This window comes from Misgurnus anguillicaudatus, chromosome 10 (assembly GCF_027580225.2).
Source record: "Misgurnus anguillicaudatus chromosome 10, ASM2758022v2, whole genome shotgun sequence".
Lineage (NCBI taxonomy): Eukaryota > Metazoa > Chordata > Actinopteri > Cypriniformes > Cobitidae > Misgurnus > Misgurnus anguillicaudatus.
Window position 1 is genome coordinate 18,887,316 of NC_073346.2, and position 16,551 is coordinate 18,903,866.

The 16,551-nt window shown below is 38.7% G+C and overlaps 1 protein-coding gene across 1 annotated transcript; it reads right to left on the minus strand.

The window, feature by feature from the left end:
- Positions 1–2,448: 2,448 nt before the first annotated feature.
- Positions 2,449–16,551, minus strand: gsk3ab (glycogen synthase kinase 3 alpha b). Its single transcript, XM_055210164.2, has 10 exons — positions 16,169–16,551; positions 13,995–14,182; positions 11,753–11,836; positions 11,518–11,628; positions 11,235–11,365; positions 8,273–8,477; positions 7,864–7,959; positions 4,913–5,099; positions 4,304–4,381; positions 2,449–4,187 (listed from the first exon to the last, which is right to left on the minus strand). The coding sequence occupies exons 1-10, from the start codon at positions 16,341–16,343 to the stop codon at positions 4,120–4,122; spliced, it is 1,323 nt and encodes a 440-aa protein (XP_055066139.1). The 5' UTR covers positions 16,344–16,551; the 3' UTR covers positions 2,449–4,119.

Here is a 16,551-nt window from a genome sequence, read left to right on the forward strand (position 1 = left end):
GAAAAATAAAACATAAATTAAAATATAATAGACTAAAGCAATAATATTTTTATATATAATATTAAATATGTGAACTAAATAATGTTTTTTGCAGTTTGCATCGATGGTAACGTTAGAAATATATGATTTCCCACATAGAATTAAAGTTGATTCGACGTCTGTCTCCCTCAAAAAACAGAAAATACATAAATCACGTTTTGTATCTTATCAATGTAATTAAATGAATTACTCATCTTGTTATCAATACTTTTTGACGGTGCATTCCTTCACGGCCCCCCAAAGAAAATTTGTGACAAAAACAGTTCTAAAACTCAACATTTTAATAAAAAAACATTAAATTATACAAAAAAGTAGTGCTTTTGGTTAGTAGCCTTAGGTTTAATTACACAGAATTCATGATAAATTAATGTATTTCATAAAATCAGTGGTTCTCAAAATGGGGGCCGCAAGATGGTGCCAGGGGGGCCCCAGTTTTATGACATTTTAAATAAATTAATTTATCATAAATTCTGTGTAATTAAACCTAAAAAAAATAAGGCTACTAACAAACAAGTACTACTTTGTATAATTTAATATGTTTAATTAATTGTTGTGTTTTAGAACACATTTGTCAGAACTTTTCTTTGGGGGGGCCGCGAAGGAAAGCTCCGTACACATGGGCGGGCCGCACGTTGAAAAAGTTTGAGAACCACTCAAAATGAAAAGAGAAACTTCTCCATTTGTACAAAAGGAAATAATACTCATAACATAGAAATTAAAAGGTCATATCAACACAAACAATGTTAACATTTGTTTTGTCCCAATTTAATCTCATATCTCCACCCAACCAATCTCAAGTCATTTTTAAACCAATCTGTGTGCGTTTGTATATGACAACAGAAAAAAATCCCAATACCCTCTGATTGGCTTTCATTGTTCATCAGTCTAAATACACTGTTGTTGGTAATTGAAAGTCTTCTCAAGTTCACAGAAGTCTCCAGACAGACATCTGGCAAATGAAATGAACCCTGTTTTCTAAATGCCAGGCAATGCAAATGTCCTGGAGTCAGTGATGCATAAACGCAATAAGGCATTTCAATGTCATCATAAACTACAGCTAAAGCAACCTGATAAGAGCAATATAAAGCTAGAGCTATTATCACTAAATTGAATATTCAGCTATTCATTTTTGTGTTCTGTAAGAGTGAGGCTGTATTTTGTATGTAATCAATAATTTTTAAAGACTCAAACTTTACTAAATGAATGTAGAAAAGCAAATTATTACATTTTAAGTTGACAAGCCACATCTTAGCAAAAATTAGCAACACAGATCAATTGTCGGTAGTACAGAGCCCCTAAGGCAGTGGTTTTCAATCCTGGTCCTGGAAGCCCACTGCTCTGCACATGTCTCTCTTATCTGACAGACAATGAGATCTCTGCTAATGATTTGAATCAGCTGCGTTAAACAAGGGAGACATACAAAATGTGCAGAGCAGCGGACCTCCAGGACCAGGACCGAGAACCACCGCCCTAAGGGGACATGGAGAAAAAATTCAATAAAGTTAAGTTTCGCGTGCGCAGCGCACGTGAAACTAAACTTAAAAAAAATTCTGCACATATAGGTTTCGCGTGAGTACATGAAAGTTTTACGTGAACATGTGAAATTTTCACATGAGCACATGAAACTAAACTTTAGATTTTTTACTCCAATGTCACCTTAGGGGCACATACATTATGTTATGTTATTATTGAAAAAAGCAGTAGCACATCATTTAAAGGGGCCATGACATGAAAATCTGACTTTTTCCATGTTTAAGTGCTATAATTGGGTCTTCAGTGCTTCTATTAACCTAGAAAAGGTGAAAAAGATCAACCCAGTAACTTAGTTTTGGTAAACCATTCTCTGCAAGCACATGAAAAAATAGGTCGTTGAAATTTGGCTCTCCTTATGATGTCATTAAGGAGCTCTTATTATAATAATACCGCCCCTTAATCTGCACTATCCAACCACAGCACTGCCATTTAGTGCAGAGAAAAGCACAATTGAGTTTTAATTGCAACAAACCACCATCACTGAGATCAGTGTTTGAATTTCATCGGGTCATTTGCATTTTAAAGGACACACCCAAAACTGCACATTTTTGCACACACCTACAAAGTGGCAAATTTAACATGCTATAATAAATTATTTATATGGTATTTTGAGCTAAAACTTCACATATGTGCTCTGGGGACACCAAAGATTTATCTGACATCTTAAAAAAATCTTGTGCCATGGCCCCTTTAAAGGACCATTCATGATTGTAGCACAAATGGTGTCACGTGAAAAATAATAACAATAACTAAAGTAATAAACGCTCTGTCACTGAATACTAAATTGTAGGATGTATGATATTTATGCATTAATAAAAGTTAATATTTTTTAAATACCTGAATTTAATTTTCACATAAAAAAATGTAACCCACAAAGAAATGGTATAACTTTATTAATGAGTTTATTATTTATACCAACAAACAAAAACATTGTTTATCTCTCCCTCTCTCTCCTTTAACCGTTCGTTTCTTCACTGATGGGTCGAGCAGCCTGTGTGTGGTAGTGTGAACCTGCCCCGTCCAGAACATTTCATCGAATGATATTCCAGAGTTTGAGATATGAACATTTCACCAATGACATCACACACAAAACCCCTCCCCCATCAGACTGTTAAAAAAACTGAATCAGACAGCAATACAATAAATAAAACGATCAGAATTAACACTGATGAGGAGGGGGAAGGGCAGGTGAGGAGAGAGAGTAAGAGAAAGAGACTGAGAGATATCAGGTAAAAACAAAATTTTGTTCAGTTTTGTCTTCCTCCCTACACATGGAGAGGCCGGATGAAATGTTATGTACAGCTGAATGATGAGGGCACAGGAGAAAGCGAAAGAATGGGCTAGAGAGAGAAAGATGGCTTCTGCTCTTACCAGCACTATCCCACTAAAGGGAAAAAAATCAAATTACAAGGACAACAGAATAACGATAACAAAAATAACAAAATAAAAGGTACATGGCATTTACATATTAGCAATGAGAGACATGGATAGAAGAGGGATGAAAGAAGGGAAACAGCTCCATTTGTGAAAATGTCTCATTTGCAAAGTGTTTTTGGGGAATTTATGGTATACCTCTAGCTCTTTGAGCGAGCGTGCTTGCGCATCTCTGTTAAAACCATGAACGTACTATAGTACGCATGGTAAAATCAATTTATATAAACACATACTCACACACAGGTTTCGATTCTTAATATACAACTGTAATAAAATAAATGGCTAACACAACTATTGATGGAATTGGCCTGTGTGTGTGTACATGCACGAAAGTAAAACCCGAGCAAATTTTTATACTGAAACTGAAAAACAAAACAAAAAACCCAGCAACCCCGCCTCAGCTTATCCAAATACCTCCTTAAAAGAAATTAAAACACAAGAGTGTGTGCAATGATTACTTAAAACACTAGCATACATACACACTTTAAGACACTCAACCCATTTTAGCTCATATCCGTCTCCACTTTTAAAGAGAAACACATTCTCCGGACGCACATCTGGACTCGATCTCACGCTCACTGCTTTATAAAACACATCACGGTCCTTGCTTCTGCCCAAGAACACATAAAGAAAGCTAAAATGTATCAAAGTTTAAGAACAAAGTCGAATAAAGGACTAATCTAGGTCAATAATTAGATATCATTTGCTTAAAATGTCAAATGGATGATAGTGGCAGACAGAGCAGTAACTGTGCGGTGCTCTTCCTGCCACTAGGGGGCAGAGACGCCCTAACAAGCCCTTCCCTGTCCTCAAACCTAAAGATGACCATAATCAGCTCACAGCAGAAACAGACATAGAGCCATGAGCCGAGATGCGTGCCGATTTTAGTCAACCTCATTATCTCCTCCCGTCATCTCCTTGGGCATCACACACTTGATCCGTAATGGGAGAAGATGACTACACGTAACACAAGGTGACAAGTGTGAGTAGGAGCAAGAAAGAGGGAGCAAGAGAGACGTTTGGAGCTGCTGTTGGAAGGAGAGAGGAATGAAAAAGCAGGGATGAGGAGAGAGGGGATAACATTGTGTGATAGCAGTAATGCCGAGGAAACAATTAGGTGTTGTTGCTCAGGGGTCCCGGTGCTGAGCTTGACTGGGCTGGACCATCTGAACCGCTGCCCTCGTGGAAAAACACACACACACAGTTAATATATTCCAGACCGATCTATACGGACTGACAGAGAAAAGATCAATCAAAGACAGCGATGTTATGCCTGTACACTCATGGCGGTCTGTACCGTGTGAGGCAGGTGTCGTCTGCGAGCGTGCATGAGGAGGAATGAGAATGGAGTTCAACTGCGGTTGAATAGACAGCTCTGCAAGAGAAGGACAGATGGACGGACAGACAAGTTAGTGACCCATATCTGTATTTGATGTTTCGACTGTCCTAGATAGCTAGATGGAGGTTTTTGGAACATGGGTATGACAAAGAAATTGGAAAGCGTCTTGGTCAGATATCTCATTGTGTCCAAAACTGTTTGAAATGACAAGATGCTGGACAGAGCTGAGAAAAATGTTATAATTAATATAATTGTAATCAATTACACCAACTATTTGCAGGGCGAGTCTAAACTGACTATAAATGCCACCAACTTCTATATTTAAATATTACATACAGAAATTCCAGAAGATGTTACTAAAAAAGTTGCAGCCTTTGAAAAACATCTCAGATCAGTTACTCTAGGAATTGTGTTCTGGGTAAAGGTAAAGCACTGCTGTAAATATATGTAAGTGCGCACATAGACTGAGTATTCCGAAATGCTATAATTTTTCTGATGCGTATATGAGAGACAGAGACTGAAAAGGAAAGAGGGATGAAGCTGAGGAAATGTGGCAGCTTAACTCACCCACAGGGCTAAAGTTGAAGAGCTGGGGAAGTTCTCGCCCGTTAGGCAGTCGGGCGTTGGGCTGGCGCAGCTCATCAAAGAAAGCATGTGCGCAGGCCTCCAGCGGCGAGAGACGAGTCACCGGCGTGTACTCCAGCAGACGAGAACACAATGAGATGGCTTCGGGAGGAGTTCTCGGCTTAAACACCTAGCACAAATGGACACCGTCAACGTGACGTCATGTTTGCCGCATCAAGCTATTTTCCTGTGCCCACATACTTTGTAAAAAAACCTATGATTTTCAGGGATCAATGTTAAGGATTTTATTTCTACTGCCCAGTGGTTTAGATTTTTCTGGTGCTGCCAAAATTTTCACTGGCCAGGCCAAAGAGCACTTAAATTAAACAGCCATGATTATTGCTTTTATTGTTATTCACTCATGTAGCCTTAATAAATAAGGCTATAACACTAAAAACTACTAGCCTACCTCATAACTTTTTAAATATTGTTAAAGACAACTAAACAGTTAGTAATAAAATAAGAACAATTAATTAAATTAGCACAAATAAATGAACAAACATGCTTCTAAAATAATTTTCATATTACGTTCACACTGCCATCAAAATCCAATTTTCTGCTCATATGTGACTCATGTCTGTCTCTTTGCAGTGGCGGCTCGTGACTGCTCATCCGAGGGGCACAAATTCAAAAAAAGTGTTCAGAGTGTCATGTGTGTTGCTTGAGTTGTCAAAATTTGTGTTCTGCGCGTCGAGTGATTCTATGTGCATCACGTGTTTTAACAAAATAAGTGCCTGCTGCACACACGCCAAAACCGTTTATGATAAAAAAGACGCTCACATTCACAAAACACACGCAAGACACTCACTTAACAGTAAACTCTCATTACGCATGAAATTATGCGAGTATCTGGCAAACGCGAGCATCTCTTTTATCATAAACACTTCAGACGCGTCTGCAGCAGGCACTTTTTTTGAAAAGACACATTATGCACAAAGGATCGCTCGACGCACAGAACACATGATGGGCTACACACATGTTGTGACGAACTTCGCATCGAGCGCCCTCGAAAAAAGAATTCACCGGCCGCCACTGTCTCTTTGTATGACCGTGTAAACAGCACAAACCACATGGAATCTGATCTTTTTGATTTTGATTTGAGCCACTTCCATAAGTGGTTCTAAATCAGATACAGGTCGGATGTTTTGCAATGCGACCTCAGTCTGAACAGGCAAATTCATGTGACTTTTACGTCATTCTAGATCAGTGTTTCTCAAACTTTTTTTTGCCCAAGGACCACTTTATCTTCCAATTTTTTTCTGAGGACCACCTAACAGAATCCCACTTTAACACGCCCCCCAAAAAACAACAAAATAGGAAGGATAAGCTAAATTTCAGTTTAATATGCAACTGTTTCAAGTCAAAAACTAATTTTTTAAACACAAATGCAATGCTATGTTCAGAAATTACTATATGAATTTTATTTCATTTGAACAAGTAAATGTGAAATGAGTTTCAGCTTAATATGAACAACAAACTGCACATGTGGAAAAAAAACTGCAATTAAACATAGTATAATAGCCTAGGTCCCACTTAATGTCATTCCAAAGAGCCATTAGTTTAAAACTGAGGTGGTGGGTATATGAAGTCTATGGTTGTAACTATGGTAAGTTGGTAACAATAAAATGCTGAAAAAAATGTTCCCCTTAATGTCCAAAATCACTGAAATTACAGGGATCTTACACATGAAACAAAAACTAGTACATTACAAAACTAATAGATCTGTGGATTTTAGCTGCTTTCAGCTGACGCTTGATCCTTCTTTTGACTCATCTTTGGTTTAGCCACCGATTCATTTTTATGTTATTAAAACAGAATGGCAAGAACTGATATCAGAGTTTTGCAAGTGCATTAAAAATCTACTTAAATAAGTGACGATTGTATAAACACTTGCCTAGTTTAGGTCATCTTTTGGCGGACCACTGGGGGGGTTTGAGAATTTCTGTTATAGATTGATATGCGTCACAATTCGAAAATATGCACCAACGGCATGTTTGCAAAACCACTTAAAGGCGGAGTGTTTGAAACGCTTTGGAAAAGGAGACGGGCTGACTACTAAAACACACTTATAGCCAATCAGCAGTAAGGAGCGTGTCTACTAACCGACATCCTTGCCGGGTTGCGTATGTGTGGGGCGGGTCTATCAACAGAAGGTCCAGATTCTATTGGGGTAGGGGCGTGTTTGTTTAGGTGATTTCAAATATCAACATTGGCTTTCAAACATCGTGGCCTTTAAAAACATTCAAGACTTTAAATATTAAGCTTCTGTCACGCATCGCCTTATACATGAAAACCCCTAACACGCAAATAAGTGTGTTTGACTCTCCTGAAGCGTAGTCCAGATGACGGACCCGCACATGACCCGGGAGCACACTGCCTCGGCTTGTATCGCTCGCTCACACGAAATTGAAATAAAACGCAGATCTGAGATAGTCTGCACATTCATTTCTGTATTACCGTGTGCTGGGTGTGACATAGTATTGTTCTTTTGCGCATCCGATGCAGTTCAGGACCACAAACAGTTGCCCAGCTGTCTGATTTTAGCCACGTAATGTGAACAGTCAAACAAAAAATCAGATCTGGGCCAAAAATTAGAACTGAGCATTAATGTTTGCTGTGTGAACAAAGTCTAACAGTACCGGGCCATCTGGCTATCCTTACTAATGAGCCCCGATTTTACCATGATATGATTGACCGTGTCAAAAAATTAAAACACACATTCATCTTTGTTCTGTACTAAATTCTACTTCATTTTACACCTTTACAATTCTGATAAGATAGGAGCCTGAAAATTAAAAGATGCATCATTGGTTTCTCCAATGTCAATTCTCAAAAATGTCTGTGATCCAACTGAGAACATCATAGCTGCAAGTGCAGTAAAATGTGTGACTCACCTTTGTCCAAGGGTGTGCTTTGATCTGTGGGAATTTAAACTCTGTGTAGTTGGGGTTCATCTCACGGATCTGTTCTCTTGTGGGGGTCCCCAAAACCTACAGCCAGACAAAGAATTAAAACTCTGACAAACTTTATGGGGTGGTGTCCCGGACAGGGATTATCTTAAGCATGGACTAGGCCTTGATTTAATTAGGAAATAACTAGTTTTCACAAACATGCCTTACTAAAAACATTACTTGTGTGCATTTTGAAGATAAACAAAAGCATTTAAAATACATCAAGTTGTTTTCAGTTTGGACAGCTCTTATTTTTATTTTAGTCTAGGACTAGTCTAATCCCTGTCCGGGAATCCGCCCCTATGACTAATACTTTAATACAGCATTGCAGATCTTTCCAGTATCCACTCACCTTAATGATCTCCACTAGCTGGTCCACTCCACTGTCACCAGGGAATATGGGTTGCCCCAGCAGCAGCTCTGCTAATACGCAACCAGCTGACCATATATCAATGTTAGACGTGTAATCTGTGGCTCCAAATATCAGTTCAGGGGCGCGGTAGTATCGCGAACAGATGTACGACACATTGGGTTCCCCACGAACTAGCTGCTTTGCACTGTGAAGAATAAAAGAAAGGGGGATTGCACAGAATTTGTAGATGAATGTCAACAAGTTCACATTCGAGGAAAAGGGGAAGCACACAAACCTAAAATAGTTACTGTTGTTAAACAATATAAAACATCAGCTGATGCAGCATTTATACCACAAACAAGTGTGTTTATACAAAAAAAATAAACGTAAGCAGGAGACTTCAAGAAAATTAAACGAATTAGGATGGCTGCCCATCACGAGAAGACTGAATAAACTAAAAGCCTTTTATCACATTGAAATCTACACTGCAAACCTTTTTGGCCATTAAACTTGTGACCCTGCACCACAAAACTACTCATAAGGATTTTTTAAAACTGATATTATGTATGGGTTGTTAGGAAGGGACAATAATTTGCCAAGATACAACAATTTTAAAATCTGAAATCTGATGGTGCAAAAATCATAAGTATTGAGAAAATCACTGTTAAAGTTGTCCAAATAAAATTCTTAGCAACTGCATCCACTCACAAAAAAAATCAAGTTTTGATAAATGTACTGATTACTGTTCTTTACATAACAAACTAATGATTTTTGGCATTAAAGAAAAATCGACAATTTTGACCCACAAAAATGTAATCTTTTGCTACAAATATACTCATGCAAAGTTACATATAGGGGTGGTTTACCGGTAAGGCTGTCACGGTTAAGAAATTTGGCTGGCGGTTAATTGTCTAAGAAATTGTGGCGATTATGATGGTTATTTGCCTGTTTTAGGGCTTTGGCGATTATGACGATTAGTTGTCCGTTTTATTGTTTTGACATTTAATTCTCATACATTTTTTCTTTGTTTATTATTTTCACACATTGTTGTGATTATTTAAATTAAATATTTTGCTAGGTTTTAAATATTAATACACATAATACATATTTAAAAATGATCTGATACGGTCTCATTTATACAGGTGTTGCAGCTCCCCCTTGTGTTTTTTAAAGAGATGTGCAATCATTGCGGTGATCTGAAATCATCAAGATGAGGTCAAACAATTGCGATGAGATGATTCTTTAATCATTGTGACAGCACTATTTACCGGACAAGAATTAGCTTAAAGGACATGTTCTGTATTTTACACTTAAAGCCCTGTTTTCAGAGTGTTTATGATGAAATAAAACGGTTACAAAGACGTGAAACTCACCGAGTTTTCAGGGGTGTTTACTGATATGCTCACAAAAAAAAAAAAATCGCTGCACATTCTTCCGCTGGGAGCTTGAATAATAGACACTCCAGCCCAGTTGGTGGCGATAATTCACCTTTGCCAATTGCAAGAATACAAACAACATTCCCGGCACGGAGTAATACCGTACCTCACAGCACATCTAATACTAGTCAATTGAGTTGGACAAAAACTATGATAAAACCTGTTGGAAAGCATCTTTTGCAGCGATTTTTGTGTGAGCATATTGGTGAACACCCCTGACCACTCGGAGAGTTTCACGTCTTTGTAAACTAAAGTTTAATGCATTTTAGGAAGGATTGTTCCAGTGCACCTATACACCCATTGTAGAGGTGGGAGGTGATACAACAAACACCCGAAAATTCTCGGGCCAGCATCATATGTCCAAATTTCAGTCAAAACCGTTCTATTTCATCATAAACAATCTGAAAAGAGGGCTTTAAGTGTAAAATACCGAACTTGTCCTTTAAGCCAGGACTAGGTCTCAGTTTAATTTGGAATGGTTATAAGTTTCATTGATGCAGTGTCTAACAACGCCCTTCAGTCTAGGGCTGGGACGATTAATAATCCGATTTTGCTTTCTATGCTTCTCAATGAACTACGGTGATAGGCTGCTACATCCAAAAGCCAGAAACACAATGGGGCGGTTACCCGACAGGGATTAGACTAGTCCTTGACTAAAATAAATTTAAGAGCTGTCCAAACTAAAAACAACTTGCACTGACATATCTTAAAATACATTAGTACACTTTGTTTTGCCTCAAAATACACACAATGTTTTTAATAAGGCATGTTTGTTAAAACTAGTTATATTTCTTAATTAAACTAAGGCCTAGTCATGGCTTAAGCTAATCCCTGTCTGGGAAACCACCCCAATATGCGCCAGAGAAGTACGCAGGTCCTGGAAATGCCTAAAAGCATATTTATATCTCTGTTCTTCAAACCTTTTCAGGTATTTTTATGATAATAAAGAATATTTATAATGATAATGTTTGACCATTGTTGCTTTTTCAAATGCATGTTATAAACGACTCAAACTAACATTGATTTTAGATTTATAAGGACTTACTACTGATAGCCATAATACATGAAAGAGCTGTGCAAACAACACCTTTGCTATTCAGAATCAATTTCAGACTTTTTTCAGACAGGTATTATTAGTATGAATCGTCCCAGTCCTACTTCAGTTGTGACTTATTTCACAAAACCACATAACCTCTTGTACCTTATTGTTTACGTAAAAGCATGGCTAAGTCAAATATTACTCAACTCCTGAGGCATTAACACACAGTGACAGGTTATAAAAGCATGTATAAAAACATGACTAATTTCACAAACCTTAAGTACACAATCAACAACACAGAAAACAGAACATGACCAAAATCAGGCCAATTGGCTTAAATCCAAACAGACAAACAAACATCTAGGATTAAACTGCTTGAAGGAATATGATCACCAGATAAGTGACTGAGTTCACATAGACATACATATCCTGTACATGGATGCATTTCTATAAATACACGCCAGTGAGTACAATGATTGACACACACCTGCCAAAGTCACACAGTTTGAGTACAGCTGTGTCTGGGTCCACCAGGAGATTCTGTGGTTTGATGTCTCTGTGGCAGACACCTTGGGAATGAATATACGCCAGACTGCGAAATAACTGATACATATACACCTGAGAAACAGAGAGAGAGAGAGAAAGGGAGAGAGCGAGCAAATGGGTGGATAGTGAGGGGTGAGACAGGGGAGGAGATAAAGATGTTATTGTTTATTGTGCACATGTGCATAATGAGCACAATTGCAGCAGTCAGCATTACACAGACTTACTTTGACATAGATAATGGGGATGGTGGTCTTAGACTTGTTAAAGTGACGTGCCACCCTGTACACGGTTTCTGGTACAAAATCAAGCACCAGATTTAGATACACTTCATCTTTCTGTGGAGAGAAGCAAAAGATTAACAGAAACACAATACATTAAATTATTATTGCTGCATCAAATGTACAAAACATAGAAATAACCATCATTTTTAGTTTAAATATTTGAGGAAAGACCACAAACCTTTTCTCCACTGGAGTAGAAGAAGTAGCGTAGCCTGACAATGTTACAGTGGTCCAACTTCCTCATTATCTGTAACTCACGGTTCTACAGAGAACGAAATGATGTGTGAATAAAACCCAAGATGCAATATGGAAATCTAACATCTCTCTTTCTTATCTAATGCATTCAGGTGTGTAAAAGCGCACCGAGTAATCCTCATTTAAAAGTACATCAGCAATAAAAGTGGAACTGAAATTGCCCTATAGGATTGCGTGATTACCAAACCACATAAGCCTATTACATCATAATATTCCTTTTTATGCCGGTAGGGAAGTAGGGTTGTGCAGATGAACCAGTGGTTCTCAAACTGGGGGCCACGAGATGGTGCGAGGGGGCCCAACGTTTTATGACATTTTATAAAATACATTCATTTGTCAAGAATTCTTTGTAATTAAACCTAAAAAATAAGGCTAATAACCAACAGCACTCCTTTGCATAATTTATTAAGTTTTGTTTAAATAAATCTTACATTTTAAAACAAATTTGTCATAAATTTTCTTTGGGGGGCCGCAAAGGAATGCACCACACATAAAGGGGGCCGCATGCTGAAAAAGTTTGAGAACCACTGCGATAGACGATACTGTCGTGTATCGACAATAGTCAGATAACGGGCTTTCATTACAATAGTTGCTGATAGTTATTATTTTTATTAGGGGTGGCACGGTTCACAAAGCCCACGGTTCTGTTCGTACCACGGTTTTAGTGTCACGGTTTTCAGTTCTATACGGTTCTTCTTGTTGTTTTTTCTTTTATTCGTTAACACTCCAGAAATTTACTTCCGCATATGATATATAGATTAATTATCCACAATTTAGGATACAGTATTAACAAAATTGTTATATCATGTACTCATGCACAAACTGAATTTGACTTGACTTTAAGCACATTATTGGGACCATCTCTGAGAAAAGCTAGATGAGATTTTGGTACAGCAATAGGGAAGACATTTATGACATGCTTTTCATTTACTTGGCAAAAAAGGAGAATGTGTATTGCTATCTCTACAGGAACGTATGTGCGTTTTTAGCACACTAAGATTGAACCGAAGAATTAACTTGCATTTATCAAACTGCCAACTTCAGTGTAGCTTTAAGCCTTGTTTATAATCGACGCGTCCACATGAGCGCGAGGGTGTGCGTGGCAAAAATGCCATCAACGCGGAGTGGGCGGTAGTGCGCGTTGAGTGTGCAAGATCCCATTTCGCTTGGCGGTGTGCACGTCAAATTTTGTAACTTTGCGCGTGGCTCTGCAACCCAAGAAGCATGAGTTCAAGGCGAATCTGGCTGAGCATGATGTCTCAACACGCCGGCACCCAGTCTGTGCGTCGAGTATAAACAGCTCCCCAAACTGACAATGTGCGCGCGCAGTCAGCGGAGGCTCGCATTGTGGAGCCAGACGAAAGTATACAAGGCTTCAGGTAACATTTAGGCATTGCACATGTGTCAAACCGTGCAACACACACACGCTCCCCTAATTTTTATCATCATAGTTTCACATTAACATGCACATAGTGTCCTTTTCCTCACATAAGAGGGTTGGTGGGCTTCACTTCGGGCGTGGATTCCTTCTCGCACACACCTGGAGATGTAATGCGTGTGTCTTGAACTCTTGCTCGGACCTTAATATGCACAACATGGACCCTTTCTAGCATCTGAACTTGTAATGCACATGACTCGGGCTCTTCCTCATACATGAGATTGTAATACGCGTGGCTCTGACATTTCCTTGCACTAAAGAGGTTGTTAAGCAAGCAGGGGTTGTTCCCACTCTCTGGCATGCACAACATTTCAGGGCGCTTGGGCTTTAATGACACGCTCAGATTAATGGCAAAAAGTTGCGGTCATGACAGTGTTGAACTTAGAGTAAATCAGCATCTTTTTGTCCACCAATCAAGTGGCTTGTCAAAAATAAGTTAAAAAAAATAACAAATATATAAAGGAGTAAACTACTGCCCTGCCCGTGATACTATCACATGTATCAGCAATCTTACAATTGGGCATATCGCCCACAATATAGGGAAGGGGTGCAATCAGTTCTATCTGAAGTCGACCCCACATTCACGATGCAGTGTTTTCACACTTGCCTTGTTTCGGAGGTCTGAAAGTGGGTTACAAATGAAAATGTGAATTGTCATTTTGGCTATTACAAATATAAATTAGTTTTGTGGATTCACAAGATTGTAAGTAACTAGCACACATCTTACCTTAAACCTCTTATCCTGAAGCACCTTCTTTATGGCAACCATCTCCTGGCTGTCAATAAGTCGGGCCTGGTACACCACCCCGAATGAACCATTCCCAATCACCTTGATGTCTGTGTACGAGACTTCCTGAGGGCGGTCCGGACCTTGCCCTGGCGTGGCTACTACTGTTGTCACCTTCCCACTATCTCCTACAAGTGCAACAAACAAAAAATTATCATTTAAAACGCAAGGCCTTTTATTGAAAAATCTGATCATTGGAGTGGAATCACAAAGGACATTAAGGGGAGCGGAGACATGTAGCATGTCTTATTAACCTCAGCCTTTGTTCACGAGGAGTTATGTAGCGTATTATAAAACCCACATGAATTTGAAAACATGTTAAATATAGCCCAGTCAGCAGACTCCAGACAGGCTGATCGATTATTCTGGCGTTTTAACAGCTAGCCTACTCAGCTCCATTATGTTTTATCAGCAGCTGTGTTATCAACCTGGATCGGAAACATGGCTTTCTTTAATGGATCATTTGCTATTTATTGGTCTTATCCTACCCAAATTAGCTACTGTTAGTCATACTCATTTACAGTTATCTAGAAATCTAGCTTCCTTTAGTTAGCATAATTAAGTTTTTATAATTTCACTTTTATTTTTCTCTATTAAAATAATGCATTTTAGATGTATGTGTTCTTGTACACAACTTCAAATATTTTCACACAGATACACATTTCAAACTGAAAATGAAAAACACAATGGATCATGAAGCAAAGCTTGGGCAACTGTAGGAACACACCCTTAGGTTGTTTGAACAAAGATGGGGGAAACGTTCAAAATTGTTCTCTACTTATGTTCAAGAACACACCTGGATAAGAAAAACCGCCTGGAGACAATGTGCCGATTTGTCTTTCAATTATCATCAGTTGTTTTGAGAAGAAATGACAGATTCACACAAACAAAAGCCACTACCTTTCTTTCTTTCTCTTGTATCTTCTTGCATGGCAAGACAGTATTTTGGTGCATGACAGAAACCAGTTGATTTTAGTATTTTTCATCAGATCAGCCCAGTTTCTATTGTCACCATGTAAGTAAATCAAGATGACAAGACGTGCCAAATATCAGCATTATAATTTCAGTATGCAGTCAGTCATTCAGTGGGCAATATGTCATGCATGTTTTAATGGTCAATCTTAACCAAACCACTAAAGGTGTAATTTTTTCAAAGTGGACAAAAACAGCAATGGTTGCTGTGTGTTTTAACTACTGGTTCAGGGTTTTTCATAAGATTGTGGGTTACAGGCACATATATACACCTAACAGATCCTCATAATATTACTAGTAATAACACCCATCACCACTTCCCATGGAAATCGACCAGTCAGGACCAGTGCATATGAAAATCCAACTGCAATTCATTGGAAATCATTTACAGAGGACCAAATAAAAAGGTTTATTCTTCTTAGGAATTAACTAGTCATTTAAACTGTACTACTCAAACCATTTACTTGAGGTTACAATTACTTGATGGGAATTAACAATACACCTGAAATTATGTATTATTTCGATGTGCTTTGGGAAACAGTGTTGTTAATAATAAATATGTGTTAAGTTGTAACTAATGATTCTGTTTGTTTAATTAAACAGAAACTAAGCTAACAAATTACCCCTGCCTTAAATGGTATAATTACCGTTCAAAGTAATGTTACGGCCCATAAATATGCGTTTAAAGCATATAGAGAGACACAGACAAAAATACTGCAGGAAATTAAAGAATTGAAAACCCAATCCGTAAAATGCAGCAGAGCTAACCGAGCTTTGTTAGCAAACGAGTACATCTTGAAATTCAACGACGTCTAAACATCCAGCCAACATCGAATCATATTTTAAAAGAGGCTTTGTAAAGACGTCAAATTGATGCGGTGTTTTTGATCATACCGGATGTGTTTAACACAAACTCTTAAGCAAAAATGTCGAGCTAATGAAGTTAGCGCAATCAAAGCCCTTGATCAAAAACAAGCTCGCGTTAGCGTAGCCAGTTAGCCGCCTAAAGTAGGTTAACGCGATCGTGGAAATAAAGCAAATTAACGAACATCATATTATAGGGTCCACGACATTGCCATTTCCTGGTGTATTTGTATCACATTTATTGTGAAATTCGCGTGATGTCATTGACCGGTACTTACTGCCCAGCTTTAAGTTCCCGAAACCAGAGGAACTCCCGCCTGAGGCCTGCGCGCCCCCCGGTTTTCCTGAAGAGCTTCCACCGGCGACGGCTGTTCCGGTAGCGGCTGCAGCGGCTCCCGGGACCCCCGGAGGCTCAGCAAACGAGCTTGTCCTGGGCCGCCCGCTGCCGCTCATTTCGGGTTGCGAGTGTGCCAGAGCGGGGGTAAAGTGTACTGGTAGACTGTCCCAGGCGCGTTGTTGATATGCCAATTTAAACAACAATAATCGTTAAAAATAAAGATTGATTAACTACAGTACGGGTTATGTTGTGCGCCTTCCCTTTCTTCTGTGGCTGGGCAACTGGAGCTGACGCACAATGACGCTCGGTGCGCATTGTCTTCTG

Bases quoted from the DNA above. Each gene is read 5' to 3' on its own strand.
- gsk3ab (XM_055210164.2), bottom strand. From the start codon at position 16,343: ATGAGCGGCAGCGGGCGGCCCAGGACAAGCTCGTTTGCTGAGCCTCCG. The intron at 11,366-11,517 runs GTAAGTCTGTGT...TCTGTTTCTCAG, and splicing joins TCCCCATTATCTATGTCAAA to GTGTATATGTATCAGTTATT. The intron at 5,100-7,863 runs GTGAGTCACACA...CATTTGTGCTAG, and splicing joins AAGCACACCCTTGGACAAAG to GTGTTTAAGCCGAGAACTCC.